Source organism: Plasmodium brasilianum, chromosome 14 (assembly GCF_023973825.1).
Source record: "Plasmodium brasilianum strain Bolivian I chromosome 14, whole genome shotgun sequence".
NCBI lineage: Eukaryota > Apicomplexa > Aconoidasida > Haemosporida > Plasmodiidae > Plasmodium > Plasmodium brasilianum.
The window spans coordinates 2,786,364-2,804,560 of NC_090127.1; the positions used below are offsets into that span (position 1 = coordinate 2,786,364).

General features: G+C 26.9%; 4 protein-coding genes across 4 annotated transcripts; 2 read left to right on the forward strand and 2 right to left on the reverse strand.

The window, feature by feature from the left end:
• Positions 1–8: 8 nt before the first annotated feature.
• Positions 9–6,471, forward strand: MKS88_005796 (replication factor C subunit 4; the record flags this gene model as incomplete). The annotated part of the gene is made up of 10 exons (XM_067219091.1): positions 9–39; positions 188–241; positions 756–968; positions 1,392–1,470; positions 1,553–1,795; positions 2,003–2,058; positions 3,057–3,095; positions 3,633–3,710; positions 4,747–4,982; positions 5,626–6,471. The coding sequence occupies 10 exons, from the start codon at positions 9–11 to the stop codon at positions 6,469–6,471; spliced, it is 1,875 nt and encodes a 624-aa protein (XP_067071001.1).
• Positions 6,472–7,726: 1,255 nt separating this feature from the next.
• Positions 7,727–10,372, reverse strand: MKS88_005797 (ATP-dependent RNA helicase DBP9; the record flags this gene model as incomplete). The annotated part of the gene is made up of 1 exon (XM_067219092.1): positions 7,727–10,372. One exon carries the CDS (start codon positions 10,370–10,372, stop codon positions 7,727–7,729), a length of 2,646 nt encoding a protein of 881 aa, XP_067071002.1.
• A 1,973-nt stretch (positions 10,373–12,345) lies between these two features.
• Positions 12,346–14,556, forward strand: MKS88_005798 (tetratricopeptide repeat protein; the record flags this gene model as incomplete). The annotated part of the gene is made up of 1 exon (XM_067219093.1): positions 12,346–14,556. One exon carries the CDS (start codon positions 12,346–12,348, stop codon positions 14,554–14,556), a length of 2,211 nt encoding a protein of 736 aa, XP_067071003.1.
• Positions 14,557–15,995: 1,439 nt separating this feature from the next.
• On the reverse strand, positions 15,996–17,540 carry MKS88_005799 (sulfhydryl oxidase; the record flags this gene model as incomplete). Its single annotated transcript, XM_067219094.1, has 1 exon — positions 15,996–17,540. One exon carries the CDS (start codon positions 17,538–17,540, stop codon positions 15,996–15,998), a length of 1,545 nt encoding a protein of 514 aa, XP_067071004.1.
• Positions 17,541–18,197: the final 657 nt, after the last annotated feature.

Consider the following 18,197-nt stretch of genomic DNA (forward strand, 5'->3'; position numbering starts at 1 on the left):
TATAACAAATGAGAAACATTCAATTTGAGGAAGTTACACGTAAAACATTCGTCACAAAAAAAAAAAAAAAAAAAAAAAAAAATCGTAATGAAACATTTTTTTTTTAAATAATTAACGACAGAAAAAAAGCAATTAAAAGTGTAGAAAAATAAACTTTGAACACAGGATTTTTTATTTTTTGTATTAGTCGAGATTTCTATTCTCTTTGAAATAAATCGATACAACAGAATGAGCGATGTGGGTTAAGAATGCATGATGAGAATGAATGTTAAGAGAGTAATATTAAAAGGTGTAAATCTTTTTTATTCGAAAAGAAAAAGAAATTATAATTTCATTCTTTTTTATCAGTAAGAGCATTTTTAACATTACTATAAAAAACAATAATAAAAAAAAGGATAAAATATTAAATATACTCTGAGTACTGTAAAATGCAATTTTAGCATACTTATTCATGTGTACAACGCTTATTTTATATTTATTACAAGATAAAATCGTATATTTTTAAGTACATAAGTTTCTAAGAACGATAAAATAAATTTAATCTTTTTTTTTTTTTTTTTTTTGCCTTTTCGGTTGAATGAAATTCTATTTTCTGTCTTTTTCTTTTTCTAGTAAAATCTAATGGAGCAACATTTACGTAAATCCAAAAATGATAATCATTATAAAAAATATTATTTATTTTACCTTCTGCTAGCTATTTTAATATGTTATCATTTTTTTTTTTTTTTTTTATCATTATCCCATAACTTTAATAGATAATTTAATAACTGGAGCTATATCTGGTGTTATTGTTGATATGGTGTTATATCCAATTGATAACTTAAAAACAAAAGTTCAGGCCAAATTACCCTTTACAATTTTTGAAACAAAAAATTTGTATAATGGGATTTTACCAACTCTAATAGGTACTGCCCCTGCTAGCGCATTTTTTTATTGTTTTTATGAACTGTCCAAAAAATTATTAACAGGTAATAACTTTTTTTTTTGTTTTTTTTTCCCTGTATAATTTTGACACAGTAATAATTATGTATGCATACAAAAAAATGTCCAAGTTCATAATAATGTATAATTTGTATACTATGAAGATAAAAAAGGGCAAAATATAAAACATCATGATATTGCTCTGAACTGATATTATTAAAATAACTATAATGAACACAAATTGCAATATATATGTTATCACCATATATTTTTAATCCTCTCCCTTAGTATTAATAAAAATTAAACATTATGACAATGAAATATGATAATGCAGAAATTGTAATTAAAGAATTTATTTATAAGATGATAACTTTTTATGCTTTATATAATAAATAAAAATGAAAATATACAGAATATTACATTTTAAGGCAATTTATTATTAAATGAATAAATATGTTTTTTGTTTATAGAAAAGAATGAAAATATTAGCAAAAGTAAATTGTATTTAATTTCAACAACAATAGCGGAAATTGCATCTTGTGCAGTAAGGTAGATGGAATGAAAAAAAAAAAAAAAAAAAAAAGTTGGTGTCTTAGTATAATTGTAAACAAGAACTATTCTTACTTAATAGGCTACCATTTGAGATAGTGAAACAGAAAATGCAAATTTCTACTAATAGATCTATGATAAATACAATATATGATATTTCAAAAACGGAAGGATTGTTTAAATTTTTGTTTAAAAGTTATTTAATTATGATAGTAAGAGAAATTCCCTTCGACTATATTCAATACTTTCTGTGGGAAACATTTAAGGAGAAGGCAAAAAAAGGTAGTCAAAAAGAGAAAGACGCAAGAAGAGAAAAACTAAAAAAGTGAAAAACTAAAAAAGTGAAAAACTAAAAAAATGAAAAACTAAAAAAGTGAAAAACTAAAAAAATGAAAAACTAGAAAAATGAAAAACTAGAAAAATGAAAAACTAGAATATTGAAAAACTAAAAAAATGAAAAGTGAATAATGAAAAAATGAAAAATACAAAAAATAAAAATATATCAATTTATTTTACTTCCTAAAGACTTTAGCAATATTTCTGAAAAGTACCCCACTATAACGTCTTCCGTGTGTGGCGGAATGGCAGGTTAGAAAACAAAAAAAAAAAAAAAGACCATATGACAAAACTCCATATGTGCATTGAAATTTATTTAACATTTTTATTGCCGCACGTATTTTTGAAAAGGATACGAAACATGATTAATAAGAGATATTTATCTATGTATGTACGCAGGAGGAATATCTGGATTTTTAACTACTCCCATTGATGTTATAAAAACGAGGCAGATAATATTTGTATAAAAAACAAATGTGTTTTATTAAACTATATTATATATTTACTTCACATTTTTTTATTGTGATGTTAAGTTACATATTTTATATTATTTTCTAAATTAAAAAAAAAAAAAATTAGGGGAAGAACTATGGAGAGACTATTAAAGATATAGCGAAGGACGGATATCTATCATTTTATAAAGGGTGCTATTTTAGATCCTGTTATTTATTTTTTGGCGGTTTTATATTTTTTGGGGCCCTAAGATTTTTTTCTTTCAGAGAAGACAAGGGTTGAGTTATGTTCTAATATATTTCTTTTCATTTTGATCATTGCCACTGTTCCTATATTGGTGCGACATGTTATACATATATATATATGTATATTATGTATATATATACATATGTATATGTGTATATATATTTCAGTTTTTAAAAAATTGTACAAAGATTCCTTAATGTGCGCATATCATTCAGGTATTTGGTTTTGCTTTTATTTTTATGAAAATACAATTTCTCTATCTAAGCTTTTTCCTTTTTTTCTGGTCATACGATACCGCGCATTTAAATTATGAGCGATATTTTATGTACCCTCTATTTTATGTATATATGTATACGTATATATAAATAAACGTATAGGATTTCAATTTTTCTTTGATATATGTAACAGGTACATTTTATGTTGTATCGTTTTTGTTGCTCATATTTATTTTTTTATTTTATTTTTTTTATTGATGAGTCTTTAATATAACATTTAAAGAAAAAATATATTTGGGGTATTATTTAAAATTTTTATTAATATTTTATTTTTAGTTGTATATAATATTATAAATGGTTGTGTAAATTTCAAAGGTACAGTCATACTTGAAAATAGTTTATTGTACTTCGTAAAAATATGGATGATTACTTTCTCAAGTTCAACTAAAAAAATGAGGAAATGTGATACAGGAATTTCAGTTTTTATCTTCATTTTATTATTCCATTTACTCACAAAATTTCTTATTTTATACATAATTAAAATGTGTAGTTGTTTTAATACTTTTAATATTTGATTTGTTCTACAGTTTGGTTTACTGATTTTTTTTTTTTTTATAATTGTCATTTGCTTCATACATGTTATATCATTTTAAAACTTATACTAAAATATATAATTCGAAAGAAAATAAAAAAAAAAAAAAAAAATTTATAAAATATCAATAATGTAATCATAAGAAAAATTACCTAACGTGTAGTCTTTCAATGAGGGTGGTTCAGAAGATATATTTTAGCTGTTATGAACATTTATTTTATTATTATTTTTACTTTATGAGTATATAAACATATAATTATATAACTATATATAAATGTGTTTAGGCCTAATAATTTTTGCATAAAATTTTTAAAACACAGAAATAGTGGCATTTAAAGAAAAAAAAAAAGTACACATTAAAAAAAAAATTGACTTTTCCATTGTCCCACCGGATCAAAGTATTTTAAAGATGATTCTTCATATTTTAGGATTTGTTATTTATCCTCTAAAGAGGTCAAGCAAAAAATAAAAATAGAACCTTACAAAATATTATAATTTAGATTTTTTTTTTTTCATGTAATGATAACAATTTTAACTACCTATGCATACCCACGTATAATAAGAATGTACATAAGTAGGCAATAAGGTATTTACCCATGTATATAAATGTATACATATATATATATGATATATATGAATTTACAATGAGGCTATCTGCACTGTTTCGTAAATTATGAACGAAACAGGAAATTAAGTTTGAGCGCTTTCATATCGAAAGAAAAGAAAAAAAAATAAAATAAAAAAAAGAGGAGTACGGGACTACTATATATATATAATAAACGGAAAAGAAAAACAAAAAAAAAAAGGAAACAGAGGCTTGTAAATTTAATACTAAAAACAATCTTTTTCCTTTTAATATTTTATCCTTTTATGCTCTTATCCTTTTTTGTACATTGATATAATAAGATATCTAAAAATAACAAGGTGTTAAAAAGCTATTACTCATTTGGGGAATATACTGACTGATATTAAGTTAATCACTTAAGTTTACACAAAACATGATTATTTTTATAGAGAAAATAAATAATAATGTAGACATTAATATATTGAAAGGAAAAAAAAAAAAAATTTAAAAGTTATTGTACATTATGTATACAGTAATATGCAATAACGCATATATGTATGAATTATACATATATATATAATATGTATGTTTGAGTGAGAGAACACACTAATAATTTATTGAAGCCCCCATTTAAATAATATTATGCTTCATTTACAATGTAATGCTTGTAATTTAATTTCATATAAGGGGTGAGTAATACTATAAATCTCTTTAATAAGTTTTTTTAGATGCCATTCTTCTTTTTTTTTTTTTTCTTATTTTTTTCTATTTATTTAGAATAATTTCGAAAATAATTAATTTTAGCTGATATTTCAGAAGTAAAGTACTTTTATGAGTACCAAAATAGTACGCTTCTTTTTTTTTTTTAGTAATTTGCATTTTTGCGAATTTGAATTTTAAGGATAAAATTACAAGTATACAGTTAGGGTTTAACATAATGGAGGAAGAAGACACATTCAAAAATAGGTTACTGAAAAGAAATATTGATATATGGATTGAAAAATATCGACCAGAATATTTAGATGATGTGGTGGGAAATCCTTTTGTTATAAATACTTTAAAGAGCATAGTTGTGTCAGGGAATATGCCTAACTTACTTTTAGCTGTAAGCCTTTATACTTCATGTACAGAAGAAGCCGTGTTATTGTGTTACCATCGTTACTTGAAATTGTTTTCTTAAATGTTTATACGTGTATGTATGTGTATGTATATGTATGTGTATGTATATGTATGTGTATGTATATGTATGTGTATGTATATGTATGTGTATGTATATGTATGTGTATGTGTATGTGTATGTATATGTATGTATATGTATGTGTATGTGTATGTATATGTATGTATATGTATGTGTATGTATGTGTATGTATATGTATATACGTGCATGTATATATGTGTACATATGTATGTATATGTGACATACGTATTGCTTCATTTGTTATCTTGAAATTTTTTTCCTTTTTTTGCACATTTTCGTTTTGTAAGAGTACTATTTTTCTTTGTCGTAAAATTAAGCGCATATCTATTTTCGTAACACAACATAGATGATTTTTATGTTTTTTCAGATCTTTTTTAACAAATGTTCATCCAAAAATATTTACTGACCTTATATATTCTTATTACATTAAAATTCACTTTTTTTATTGCCACTTTTCACAAAATTTGGCAAATTCTTCGTATTTTTGCTCAATTTTTTCCAAATTTATTTGCCCTCCTTTTTAACGAAAACTATTTGCACATTTTCGCAGGGTGCTCCAGGTACAGGAAAAACTACAAGTATTTTATGCCTAGCTAGCGAGATGCTGGGTAACCAAGCTAAAAAAGCTGTACTTGAACTAAATGCGTCGGACGATAGAGGTATTAATGTAATAAGAGACAGAATAAAAAGCTTTGCTAAAGAAATTATAAGTTTACCTCCAGGAAAGCACAAAATAATAATTTTAGATGAAGTAGATTCAATGACAACTGCAGCTCAGCAGTCTTTGAGAAGAATCATGGAATTGTATTCAGATACTACGAGATTTGCATTGGCTTGTAATCAATCAGAAAAAATAATAGATGCTCTACAAAGTAGGTGTGCCATAATTAGATACTTCAAACTAACTGATGACCAGGTTTTAAAAAGAATATTAAAAATATGTAAATATGAAAATATAAAATACACAGATGATGGGTTGGAAACATTGACCTTTATTGCAGATGGTGATTTAAGAAAAGCTGTTAACTGCTTACAGTCAACTTATGCAGGATTAGAAATTATAAATAAAGAAAATGTGTTAAATATTTGTGATATTCCATCCCCTGAAAGAATTGAAAATTTATTAAAATATTGTATTAATTGTGAATGGAAAAAAGCACATGATATTGCTTATGATATGATTAAAGAAGGACACACACCATTTGATGTAGCATTAACGTCGTCAAATGTTTTAAGGAGATATGATCTTGGATCTGAAGCTGTTCAAATAGAGTTCTTAAAAATTGGTGCAATGGCATGTAATACTATGGCCAGTGGATTAGCTAGTGTAATACAACTGGATAAACTGCTTGCAGATTGGTGTATAGCTGCAAAAACATTTAGAACCAAGTGTTAACTGGAGGGCACGTATACAGAAGGCGGGTGTGATAGGAGCGCCATCAAATGTAACAGTGGTAATGAGAGTAATAAGACAGGAAAACATTTAAAAACAATCCTTAACATATTGATAATGCCAAGGAATATTTAAACAAAACCCTTCTTCTATTATGGCAAAAGGCCCATCTGAAAAGTTGAAGCGCCTTAATACGATTAGCCCTTTAAAGCGACTTACACGTAAATTGGACCTACTCGCTAATTAGACCTACTCGCTAATTAGACCTACGCGTTAATTAGACCTACGCGTTAATTAGACCTACGCGTTAATTAGACCTACGCGTTAATTAGACCTACGCGTTAATTAGACCTACGCGTTAATTAGACCTACGCGCTAATTAGACCTACTCGCTAATTAGACCTACGCGTTAATTAGACCTACGCGTTAATTAGACCTACGCGTTAATTAGACCTACGCGTTAATTAGACCTACGCGTTAATTAGACCTAAGCGCTAATTAGACCTACGCGCCAATTAGACCTACGCGTTAATTAGACCTACGCGTTAATTCTTTGTACTCTATAATATCATAACTGTTGTGTTCTTTCTTATGCGGTTTTGTACATATCTGCGTATTCATGCATTTGCGCATTCATTTATTTTTTCCCCTTAATGAGCAGGGTGTATTCGTCAAAATATACGACTTTAAATGCTGAATGATAACTATATCATTTTTCACAGTTTAACACTTTAATAATTTTCATTTTTTATCGTTCATTCCTTACATTTTACGTTTTATGTTTTACTTTAATGTTTTACGTTTTATGTTTTACGTTTTATGTTTTACGTTTTATGTTTTACGTTTTATATATTTCTTTCTTTTTTCTTTGTTTTTATCATATCGACGCAATTATTAACAATTTATCTTTGGACGTTTATTTTTCAATTTAAAAAAAATTTACGGTACACAATATAAAAAAAAAAAAGTCACCACAGATTAATAAACAAAACGTAACAGATGTGGCAATATGTTTTATTGCACCATTCTGCCTTTCAAAAAAAGAGCGTTTCCTTCAATCAGTTTATTTTCATTAACGAACGTTCCGTAGACACACAATCAAGCGGGAGTATCTTGTGCCAAATCATTTCGCTGTGAGTGCATTTATACATGTATATGTATGTACAGCATGTGCACACTTGCGTATATATATTTATATATAATACATCCATACATCCACACCCACTTAGAGAAATGTTTGCACAATTTTACTACCGAGCTAACGATTGATAATTTTTCTTCCCCTTCGGTTAATACTTTTATTTTTATGAAAATTTGTCCTATTTTTACGTTCACTTTTTATGTATTTCATGTACATATATTTCCTTAGACCGCGTCCGCATAAGGCGGGAAGTTTGGAGGGATCAGCGACTTCTGCCTCTGGTTCTTTCTTTAACTGATCTTCGTACCCTTTATCTGTAATTATAAGACCACCCTTTTTTGTTTGTATGACGGGCTTGATGAGTCCTTCACGGCTTCTATTGTAACGACTACTATAGTTCCTGCTGTCGTAGCAATTACTATTGTTACTGCAATTGCTACTGTAATTAGTATTGTAATTTTTATCGTTTTTCTTTTTTCTTTTTAATAATTTACCGTAAGTCTTAGACTCACTGAAAAATATGCCTCTATTTCTGTCCTTAATTAATTTTTGTGGTACAAGCTCCTTATTAAATTGTTTTACTATTTTATGTATTTTTTTTTTTTCATTTATATTTGTATTAAAAAATTCTTTTAGTTCTGTGGATTTTAGAGATTGGTATAATATTTCTTTCTGTATATAATATTTTATTTTTTTACTTGTACATTTATTTAGGGTTGATTCCACTCTATATCTATAAGCTTCAATATTTTTATATTCAATGTTTTTCTCAGTCATAAAGCAAATATGCGCATTTTTTATTTCATTCAAAATGTCTTTTTCTACTTCTTTATTTTCATTAACAAAAGAAATACTAATACCTTTGTTGTTCAATCTACATGTTCTTCCTATTCTATGCACAAACGTTTCTTTATCTAGCGGCATGTCAAAGTTAATAACACATTTCACATACTTAAAATCTAGTCCTCTGTTATATAAAAAATCTTTTTCTCCTACAGATTTCCAGTTAGAGTTAATAATTATTTCGTCTTGTTCCACATCTAATGCGTTTTCTTCCGCACCTACTTCATCTTGTTCCACATCCAATTCGCTTTTTCCATCTTTCGAAACTGCACCATCACTTCTTAGCTTGTTTTTCTCCTCTATCCAATTTTGGATATCCATATCATCTTCATTCGAGGTAGGCATATCACCATCCATGCCTAATTTTTTATCTGAACATAATTCATTAGTTAAGATAGTCTGATCATCCGAATAGCTCTGCCCCTTCTTATGTACATTTTGCACTATATTATTTTCAAACTGTGGGCAAATTAAAAAGTAGAACTTTGAATGATTAAAGGCTGTAATGATGTTTTGCCTTATTAGAATAGGATGGTTCGGGTTAAGTAAAGACGAAGTAATATTGAAGTAGGTTAAAAATATTCTTATTTTATATCCATCATATATGGACCCCGTAAATATAATTGATTTTGGTTGAATTATATTATTCTTTATTAAGTTGTACAAGTATATGTATTTTGTTAACTCGTCCTCACACATGTAGTAAAAGGATTTTCCCATATGTTTTTGCTTCTTACTGTAGTTGATATGGTTAGTATGTATATCGCCGTCATTGCAATCAGCATTACCATCGACACAGTTGGCATTCCTATTGCTGTTATAATCGGCATTCAGGATGCTCTCACTGTGTACAGTGAGATCACCACTCCTTTTTTGACCGGGGATGGACCTGTTCTGCTCTCTCTCCAAGTCCGCGCTTACATAAACGGGGTCATGCAAAAATAATTTTGTTTTAGATATGATACCATTTTCCAAAGTAGCTGATGCCATAATAATTTGATACTTTTTTGAGAAATTTTTTGGTAAATAGTTACTTGTCAATAAGTTCATAGGTTTATAAAATTGAGTATGTATAACGTCCGCTTCATCTATAACAAGAACTTTTAAATTTGACAATATATCCATGTTATATTTTTTTTTATTTTCTATAATATGATTACATAAATATGTAGGTGTAGTAATTAATATAGTAGGATGTTCATAAAATATTTTATTTATATTGTGATTAATTGATATTAAATCTTTTAAATAAATACATAACTTAACTGCTACTTCGTATATCTGTAAGCATAATTCTTCAGTTGGTGTTATAATTATACATTTATAAAAAAATTTTAAATGTTCTTTTTCATTTATATTTGATTTAATTAAATTCTGAACAACTGGAATTAGGTATGCCATGGTTTTTCCTGACCCTGTTTTTGAATTAACTATTACATCACATCCTTTTAATATATATGGTATTGCTAGATTTTGTATTTTTGTTGTATATTTAAACTTAAATAAATATAATAATGCCTTCCTTAATCTTACATCAAGTAGTATGTTATCAAAATCTTGAAATCTGTTACTTTTATCAAAATTTTCATCATTCTTATGTCCTTCTATCTCGTCTGCATTTTTCCCTTTGACCTTATGCTTCTTACTCTTTTTCGTTTTGTTCCGCTGTTTTTTTTCATTTGCTTTTTCCGCTGCTTCTGTTATTGCTTCAGTTTTTGCTTCAGTTATTGCTTCAGTTTTTGCTTCAGTTATTGCTTCAGTTTTTGCTTCAGTTTTTGTTTCAGTTTTTGCTTCAGTTTTTGTTTCTGTTTTTGCTTCTGCTTCTTCTTCTGCTTCTTCTTCTGCTTCTTCTTCTGCTTCTTCTTCTACTTCTTCTTCTACTTCTTCTTCTACTTCTTCTTCTGATTCTACTTCTTTCATTTTCCCCCTATAAGCTTCTATTATATATATATATTTATTTTTTATTTGATTATGTATAACTATGATTTCAAAATTTGCGTCAATACGTTTGATTTTTATTATGCTTTTAAATGCCTTGCCTTTTTTCTTCTTTTTCTTTGCCGTACCACATGTTATATGCCTTTTGCTTTTTATCCTTACCAAATCTGTTAGTAATTTTAATATGAATTGGTAAGCTTACAGGGTTTAGGTCATATCGTGAAAAGGCAAAGAAGGTAACTCGTGGTTTTATTTCATAGGTGATCGTACTATTTGTATTCCTTGTTAATTTTACATTATTCTGTATGATCTACAAAATTAATGATGTTTTAATTTCTATTTTTTTCTATTTTATTTTATTTTATTTTATTTTTCTTATTTACTTTTTGCTTTCCGTTAACTGTGAGGAATAGTTAGTTACAAGAAGTAAAACAGAAAAAAGCCAATAAATGATATTTCAAACGAATTAATGAATAATTAAAATATATGTACACATATACATGTATATATACACTGTTATACGTTTATACTGTAGTACATACGTATGTAGTACTATGGGCGTACGCAATTACCAAGCTCAAGATGTAAAATCAAAGCAAACGTTGTCGTTACCATGTTAATTCATTTTTTACCGCGCTATATATATATATATATATATATATATATATATATATATATTAATGAAAAAAACAAATCAGCAAATTTTGTTCTTTCATTTTATGAAAACACAAACACGCGCGCTTACAAAAAAAAAAAAAAATAAAACTAAAGGAGTAATAAAAAAAAAAAAAAAAAAAAAAAAAAATTTTCCTTAAAACATATACTACTAATAATTTTTGTTATTCATTATGAGGACAGTTAGTCATCATCGATAATTTTAATTCTTTTTTTTTTTTTTTCTACAAATTGTTCATTTTTCAAAGCATACTGTTTCACATGTTAACATCTGCTTATTTGATTTTTTTTTTTTTTTTATCCAACTTAGCGAAACATTCTGCTGATATAATGTTATATGCATATATGCCAACAAGCATAAGTACTCATGCATGAATATATACATATATATATATATATATATATATATATATATATATATTTACGGTAACGTTTTCTTGGTTACACCAGCTTTTAGAGGAATTTGTCGGGAGAGCGGTGGCATTTTATGCAGTTGGAACATTAAACTCCTTTTTTTGTGAGATTGTTCATTCATTTATTCATTTATTCTTTTTTTATTTTATTTTTTTTTCGCATGGTATAAGTTTACGTAAAGATGATGAATAATACGTTTATGCCATTATGCAGTTTGTGTAAATGTATGTATGCGTTACGCACATGTATACATATAATGTACGCTTTAAATCTTTTTTTTTTTTAATTTTGCCATAGCATTTTATTCGCCCCAGCGCATATAATATACGTAAACGAGTATACCCATTATACATGTATACATACACATACAATTGTACGTACATTTAGCACAAGTTTATTTTTGGAATTTGCGTGATGAGCAATTTTTATTTTATGCGAAATTTTTATTTTCCCTTTTGTAACATTATGTAATACTTTGTAATAATTTATGATACTTTGAGATGATTTGTAATTTCTTTTCTATTTTTTGTAATTTCTCTTCCATTTTTTGTAATTTCTCTTCCATTTTTTGTAATTTCTTTTCTATTTTTTGTAATTTCTCTTCCATTTTTTGTAATTTCTCTTCAATTATTTGTAATTTATCTTCAGTTATTTATAATTTCTCTTCAATTATTTGTGCTTTCTCTTCAATTATTTGTACTTTCTCTTTAATTTTTTGTAATATCTTGTAATTTTTCTTCAATTTTTTTGTAATTTCTTATCAATTATCTTTGTTTTTCACTGCAGTAAAATTTGTGTATATAACCCTCCCCCTCCTCTTTTTTTTGAAAATGCATACAATACATATATTCATGGAAAATTCCAAAATGCTGTGCTATATTTTACTATTTTTTTTACCTATCGTAGGTACATGGTTATATTTGAAATATGAAAAGCAAAAACATAGAATTAAGAAAAAAGAATTTATAAATTCGAAAACAGATGAAAAAATTATTGCAAATAAAGGGGAAGACGAACAATTTAATTACGCAGAAAAAAAAAATTCTTATTTAATAACAAGTGAAGATAAAAATTTAATAAAAAGGAAAACACCAAAGATGGAAAATATTATATCCCATTGTGGAAATTTGGTTAATCAGAGTACTGACGAAACAAATGATGAAAAATGGGATATGAGCACTAGTAAGATTTTGAACGAAGAAAGTTTTACAAAGAATAAAAATGCATACGTATTGTGGCATTTAAGGGATGATGGTCAACTAAAAAAGGAAACTCAAAATGAGTTAACAAGCAATCATCAGCAAGCATGTAACGAGAGCGAGAGCGGTCACAGAGGGTATGCTCCAAAAAATGATGGCAAAATATGTGGAGAAAAGAATGGCAAAATGGATGGAGAAGAGAATGGCAAAATGGATGGAGAAGAGAATGGCAAAATGGATGGAGAAGAGAATGGCAAAATGGATGGAGAAGAAAATGGCAAAATGGATGGAGAAGAGAATGGTAAAATGGATGGAGAAATATATGACGATAAAAAGAGTGAGAAGGAGGAACAGTACGCTGAAGAAAAGCCCTACGAGCAAGTAACAAATTACATTGACAAGGTCAAATCACAAAAGGAATGTGATAATGAATACATTAAAATGAATGAAAAGATTAATGAGAGTACAATAGAAAGTCTCTTTGATATGATCAATTTAAAAAAGGAGGAAACTACCAAAAATGCAGAAACATCTTTTGAACATATAAATGCTAATTTTGATAAAGAATGTTCTATGGGAGGAGGGGCAGTTACGAATAAGGGTTACACCGCAAGTAATGTTTACACAGAAAGAGAAAACTTGATATATAATAAGGAGGAGAATAATAAGGGTGGTAATTATAGTAGCAGTAATAATAACCGTAGCAATGATAATAACCGTAGCAGTGATAATAACCGTAGTAGTGATAATAACCGTAGCAGTGATAATAACCGTAGTAGTGATAATAACCGTAGCAGTGATAATAACCGTAGCAGTGATAATAACCGTAGTAGTGATATTAACCGTAGTAGTGATAATAACCGTAGCAGTGATAATAACCGTAGCAGTGATAATAACCGTAGCAGTGATAATAACCGTAGCAGTGATAATGACGATGTTGTCGGTACTTGTGTTAGTAAGAATGATACAAACTATGCAGATAGCAGAGAGCATAATGAAGTAAAATTTGGTAATGCAAATAAAGAGAACTTTACTAAAAATGTGGAAAATAAAACAAGGAATTATTACAGTGACAACTGTATAAACAATAATAGTGAACAAAATTCGAGTTCATATTTATCCTCATCAAAAGAAGATGATTATTCGGACGATATGAGTTCGAATGAAAATAATTCACACAGATCTGATGAGTCTGAAAATGAAAAGAGCTCATCAGTGGGAAGCCAAGATGGAGAGGATGAGGATGATGATAATTTTAGTAATGAAAATTATAGTTATGAAAACTCTTCATATGAAAGTGAAAGTACCTATTCGATGGAAGAAAAAGAGTCAAATATGAATTTAAGTAACAAAACTGTTGAGGAAATAAAAGATATTGGGAATGATTATTTTAAAAAATCTGATTATGTAAATGCTATATATTATTATAATAAAGCTTTAAAAAAATGTAAGGAAAAAAATGTTAAAAGCATATTATATTCAAATAGAGCTGCATGTAATATTTTTTTAAAAAAATGGAATGTTGTAGTGGAGGACTGTAATAAATCTATTAACTGTAATGACAATTATGTGAAATCATACATACGTAGAAGTAATGCATATGAACAGCTAGAAAAATATAATGATGCGTCTAATGATTTAAATAAGGCAATATCTATGGATCCATCTTTACTAAGCAATTATGCGTCAAAACAAAGGAAATTAAAAATATTAGCTGAACAACAATTAAATAAAGAAAAAGAAGAAATGGTTGGAAAATTAAAAGATTTTGGTAATTTACTTTTAGGAAAGGTTGGTCTCTCTTTGGATAATTTTAAAGTACAAAAAAACCCCAATAATGACGGCTCCTTTAATATTCAATTTATGCAAAATAAATGATGGAACGATCTTGTAATACAAGCAATGTTACGTATATGCAAAATGTGTACTTTTTACATGCCTATATACACGTTGCTGTTAAATTTTGTTCGTACATATATATATTTTTATTTTTTGCGTCTTTTTTTTTTTTTTTATTTTTTTCATGGGTTAAATATTTTGTAAAGTGTAATATAATAACTAATTAAACAAACGTTCGTGCTCATGTGTGCGGCACGCGTGGGTATCATTTAAAAAAATATAAAACTTGTACCTTCCCTTTATGTACACCCGCTTGACATTAATTTAATTTAATTAGCTTCACTTTAATTTGCCTTACTTTAATTTAATTTACTTTCCTTCCTTTTTCTCTTCCCCATCCTTCTTTTTTTTCCATAAATAATTTTCGTGTTTATAAAATAACAATTAAAAGCATAGTTATAGTTATAATAATGGAAAAATCATATGTTCACATAATATATATTAATAAGAGAAGAGGGGATATTACTATTTAAATGAACTGAAAAATTAATGTGAATAAGAATCATTTAACACAAAAAAAAAAAAAAAAAAAAATCACAAATGGACAAACGTAATGCCTGCACAGTGCATATGCATATATATATATATATATATATATATATATATATGTATGTGCGTTGAAAGTAAATATGCTGTATATACTATATGTATTATATATACGTACCACTCACATCTTACTAAAAAAAAAAATAGGGTTCCTTATACATACTATCAAACGAAATATGAAACAAAAGACACGTTAGCTGATAGGTTTAATGACCTCCTCTTTAGCTCATTCCGTTTAAGAAGGAGCTATTTCGAATGAAAAAATAGTTTTTAATAATAATAATAATAATAAAAAAAAATATGAACATGTCATAAAAAAAATTAATCTAACAAGACGGGTATGAATATAATACAAATAACTTAAAAAATAATAAAGCTGGAACTTCATAAAAAAAAGGGAAAAAAACAATTAAATAGAACAGAAAAAAGAAAAACAGAAAAAAAAAGGCTATATTTAAATCGAATTTAAGGAATAAGATCTTGAACATGTTGCATATTTTTTAATTTTTAATTTTTTAATCTTTTGATTATCAATTTTTTGATATGATTTTTCGGATTGATTTTTCAGTTTGATTTTTTTTTATCTGCTCTTTTGGTTTAATTTTTTTTGTCTGCCCCTTTGATTTAATTTTTTTTATCTGCCTCTCTGATTTAATTTTTTTTATCTGCCACTTTGTTTTACTTTTTTTTATCTGCCATTTTGTTTTACTTTTTTTTATCTACCATTTTGTTCTACTTTTTTTTATCTGCCATTTTGTTCTACTTTTTAATTTTTCCTTTTGACTTTTCACTATTTAATTTAATTTTGTAACTTCCCAATTGCGCAGTGTTTCCAGGGGTACACTTTTTGTAGAGGCGAATTATACAAACGGCTAGGAGTATATTCTAACCAAATAACTCAATACGTGCTTAATATGAAAAGCATCAATTGCGTCAAAATCTTGGTCACTAAAGGATTTTTGCTTTAATAGTTTATTTATAAGATCAGAGGTAATTCTGGTGAAGCCAATACCGCTTCTACAATATTTACATTGCCTTTCTGAGGGAAATGCAATATCTTTATTTACATATTTTTGTTTGTTTGAATTATTGGTACGTTCGAAGCGAGCATCTAGAATGATATGTTCATACATAGATCTTAAAGTAACTGAATTATGAATTCTCCAGAGAAATATAACAACAGATTCTGCAGAATGAATATTACAAAAACCGTAATAACATGACTTTTGAGCATTTAGAAAATGTTGGATACAGTTTTCACAATTTAAATAGCTTTTTGTATAATTTGTAATTGCTTCTAAATAATAATTATATTTTTCCTTATCATGTAGTAGGCAGTGAATCGAAATTTTATGATATAGTAACCAGTAGGTACAAAGAACAGAATTTTCTTCGCATATCTTAAAATTGAGGCTGTGTTTATCCATATCACCGTCACTATCATTATTATGATCACTATCTTTATCATTATACATTTTGTAGATATCAATTTTTATGTCTTCACTTTTATGAATTGCATTTGACCAGTCTTCATAGTTCATAGGGTAATTAAAATTCTTTAGTTTTTTGGAAATTTCATTTAAACTTTGTTTTAAATCTGTATACACATTTGAAACAATTTCCAGCATTACAAGATAGGGTTCTACTGTTTCTCTGTTTATATCAGAACCCATGGAAATATGTTTCTTAAGGGTAAATAATAAACCTTTTATTATATCATGTTTCATATCTTTTTTATTATTATTATTCATTTTCCATCTATCTACTGCTAACCGTTCTTTTGTGGCATCAGTAATATCATCACTATTTCCAGAAAAAATAGGATGTGCATCTTGAGTACCTATTTCAGACAAATCCGAATAACACGATTTCAAATCGACATTATTAAAATTTACATTTTTACATAAATGTGTTTGCATTAATTGTTGAAATTCAATAATATTATTAACCCTTTCTACTTCTCTATATGCTAATATTAAATCCCCTTTATAACGAGTAGATATTATAGATTCAGATGGATAAATATATTTATATTCATTATTATTTTCTATTTTATCATAAACAGGAAACAACAACCGAAATGTTGGAAAATAATAAACTTCAAAAAATCTACAATATGAAATGAATAAATGACAAGAACAATCAAAAACAAACATAGTTACTTTTTTTTCAAAATTTAAAACATCACTTTCTACCATTTTCCATATATCTACATACCTACTACAAGCAGGGCAATAATAATTCTTAATATTTATGAACAAAATATCTCCATGTTTAATGTTATTCAATTTGTCCCAAAATTTTATTAACGTTATATCTGCACCTTTACAAACGTCTATGCTTTCTATTACTTGTATATTTATTATTACTATGTACACAAAAAATAAAATTTTCACTATGCATCTGCACAATATCATTGTTTGTTTTCGCTGTTCACTAGAAAAATTAACCTTTATGTTGATGTCAATCTTGTGTGCCTTTTGCGTTGCTTTTATACTTTTCGCTATTTATTTCGTTATTTTCTTCCTTTTGCTTTTCCTTTTGCTTTTCCTTTTGCTTTTCCTTTTGCTTTTCCTTTTGCTTTTCCTTTTGCTTTTCCTTTTGCTTTTCCTTTTGCTTTTCCTTTTGCTTTTTCTTTTTTTTTTTTCCTTTATTTTTTCTATTTTTACCGTGTAATCTATATTTTTTTTTTGTTCTTTTTAATTTTTATGCAATACGTCATTTTATTACTTTTGTATTTCATTTTTTTTTTCTTTAAATATAGAAAGGAGAGCTGGATGCAGCTTCCAGTTATTAGTCTTTTTTGTATAACATATAATATGCATAAGTAAATATATATGTATAGCTATATATATACATATATGTATACATTTACTTATGTACAATAATATATGCACATATGCTTGTCCATACATTCATGTATTAACAAATCTGGGGCGTTTTTGTGCGGTTACATAATTAACGTCAAATATGTAAATATTTTTTTCCTTTTTTTTTTTTTTTTTTTTATATGTGATAAAATAGAAGAAAAATAAATTTAATCATACATGCAAATATAAAATGTAAAAAATGGT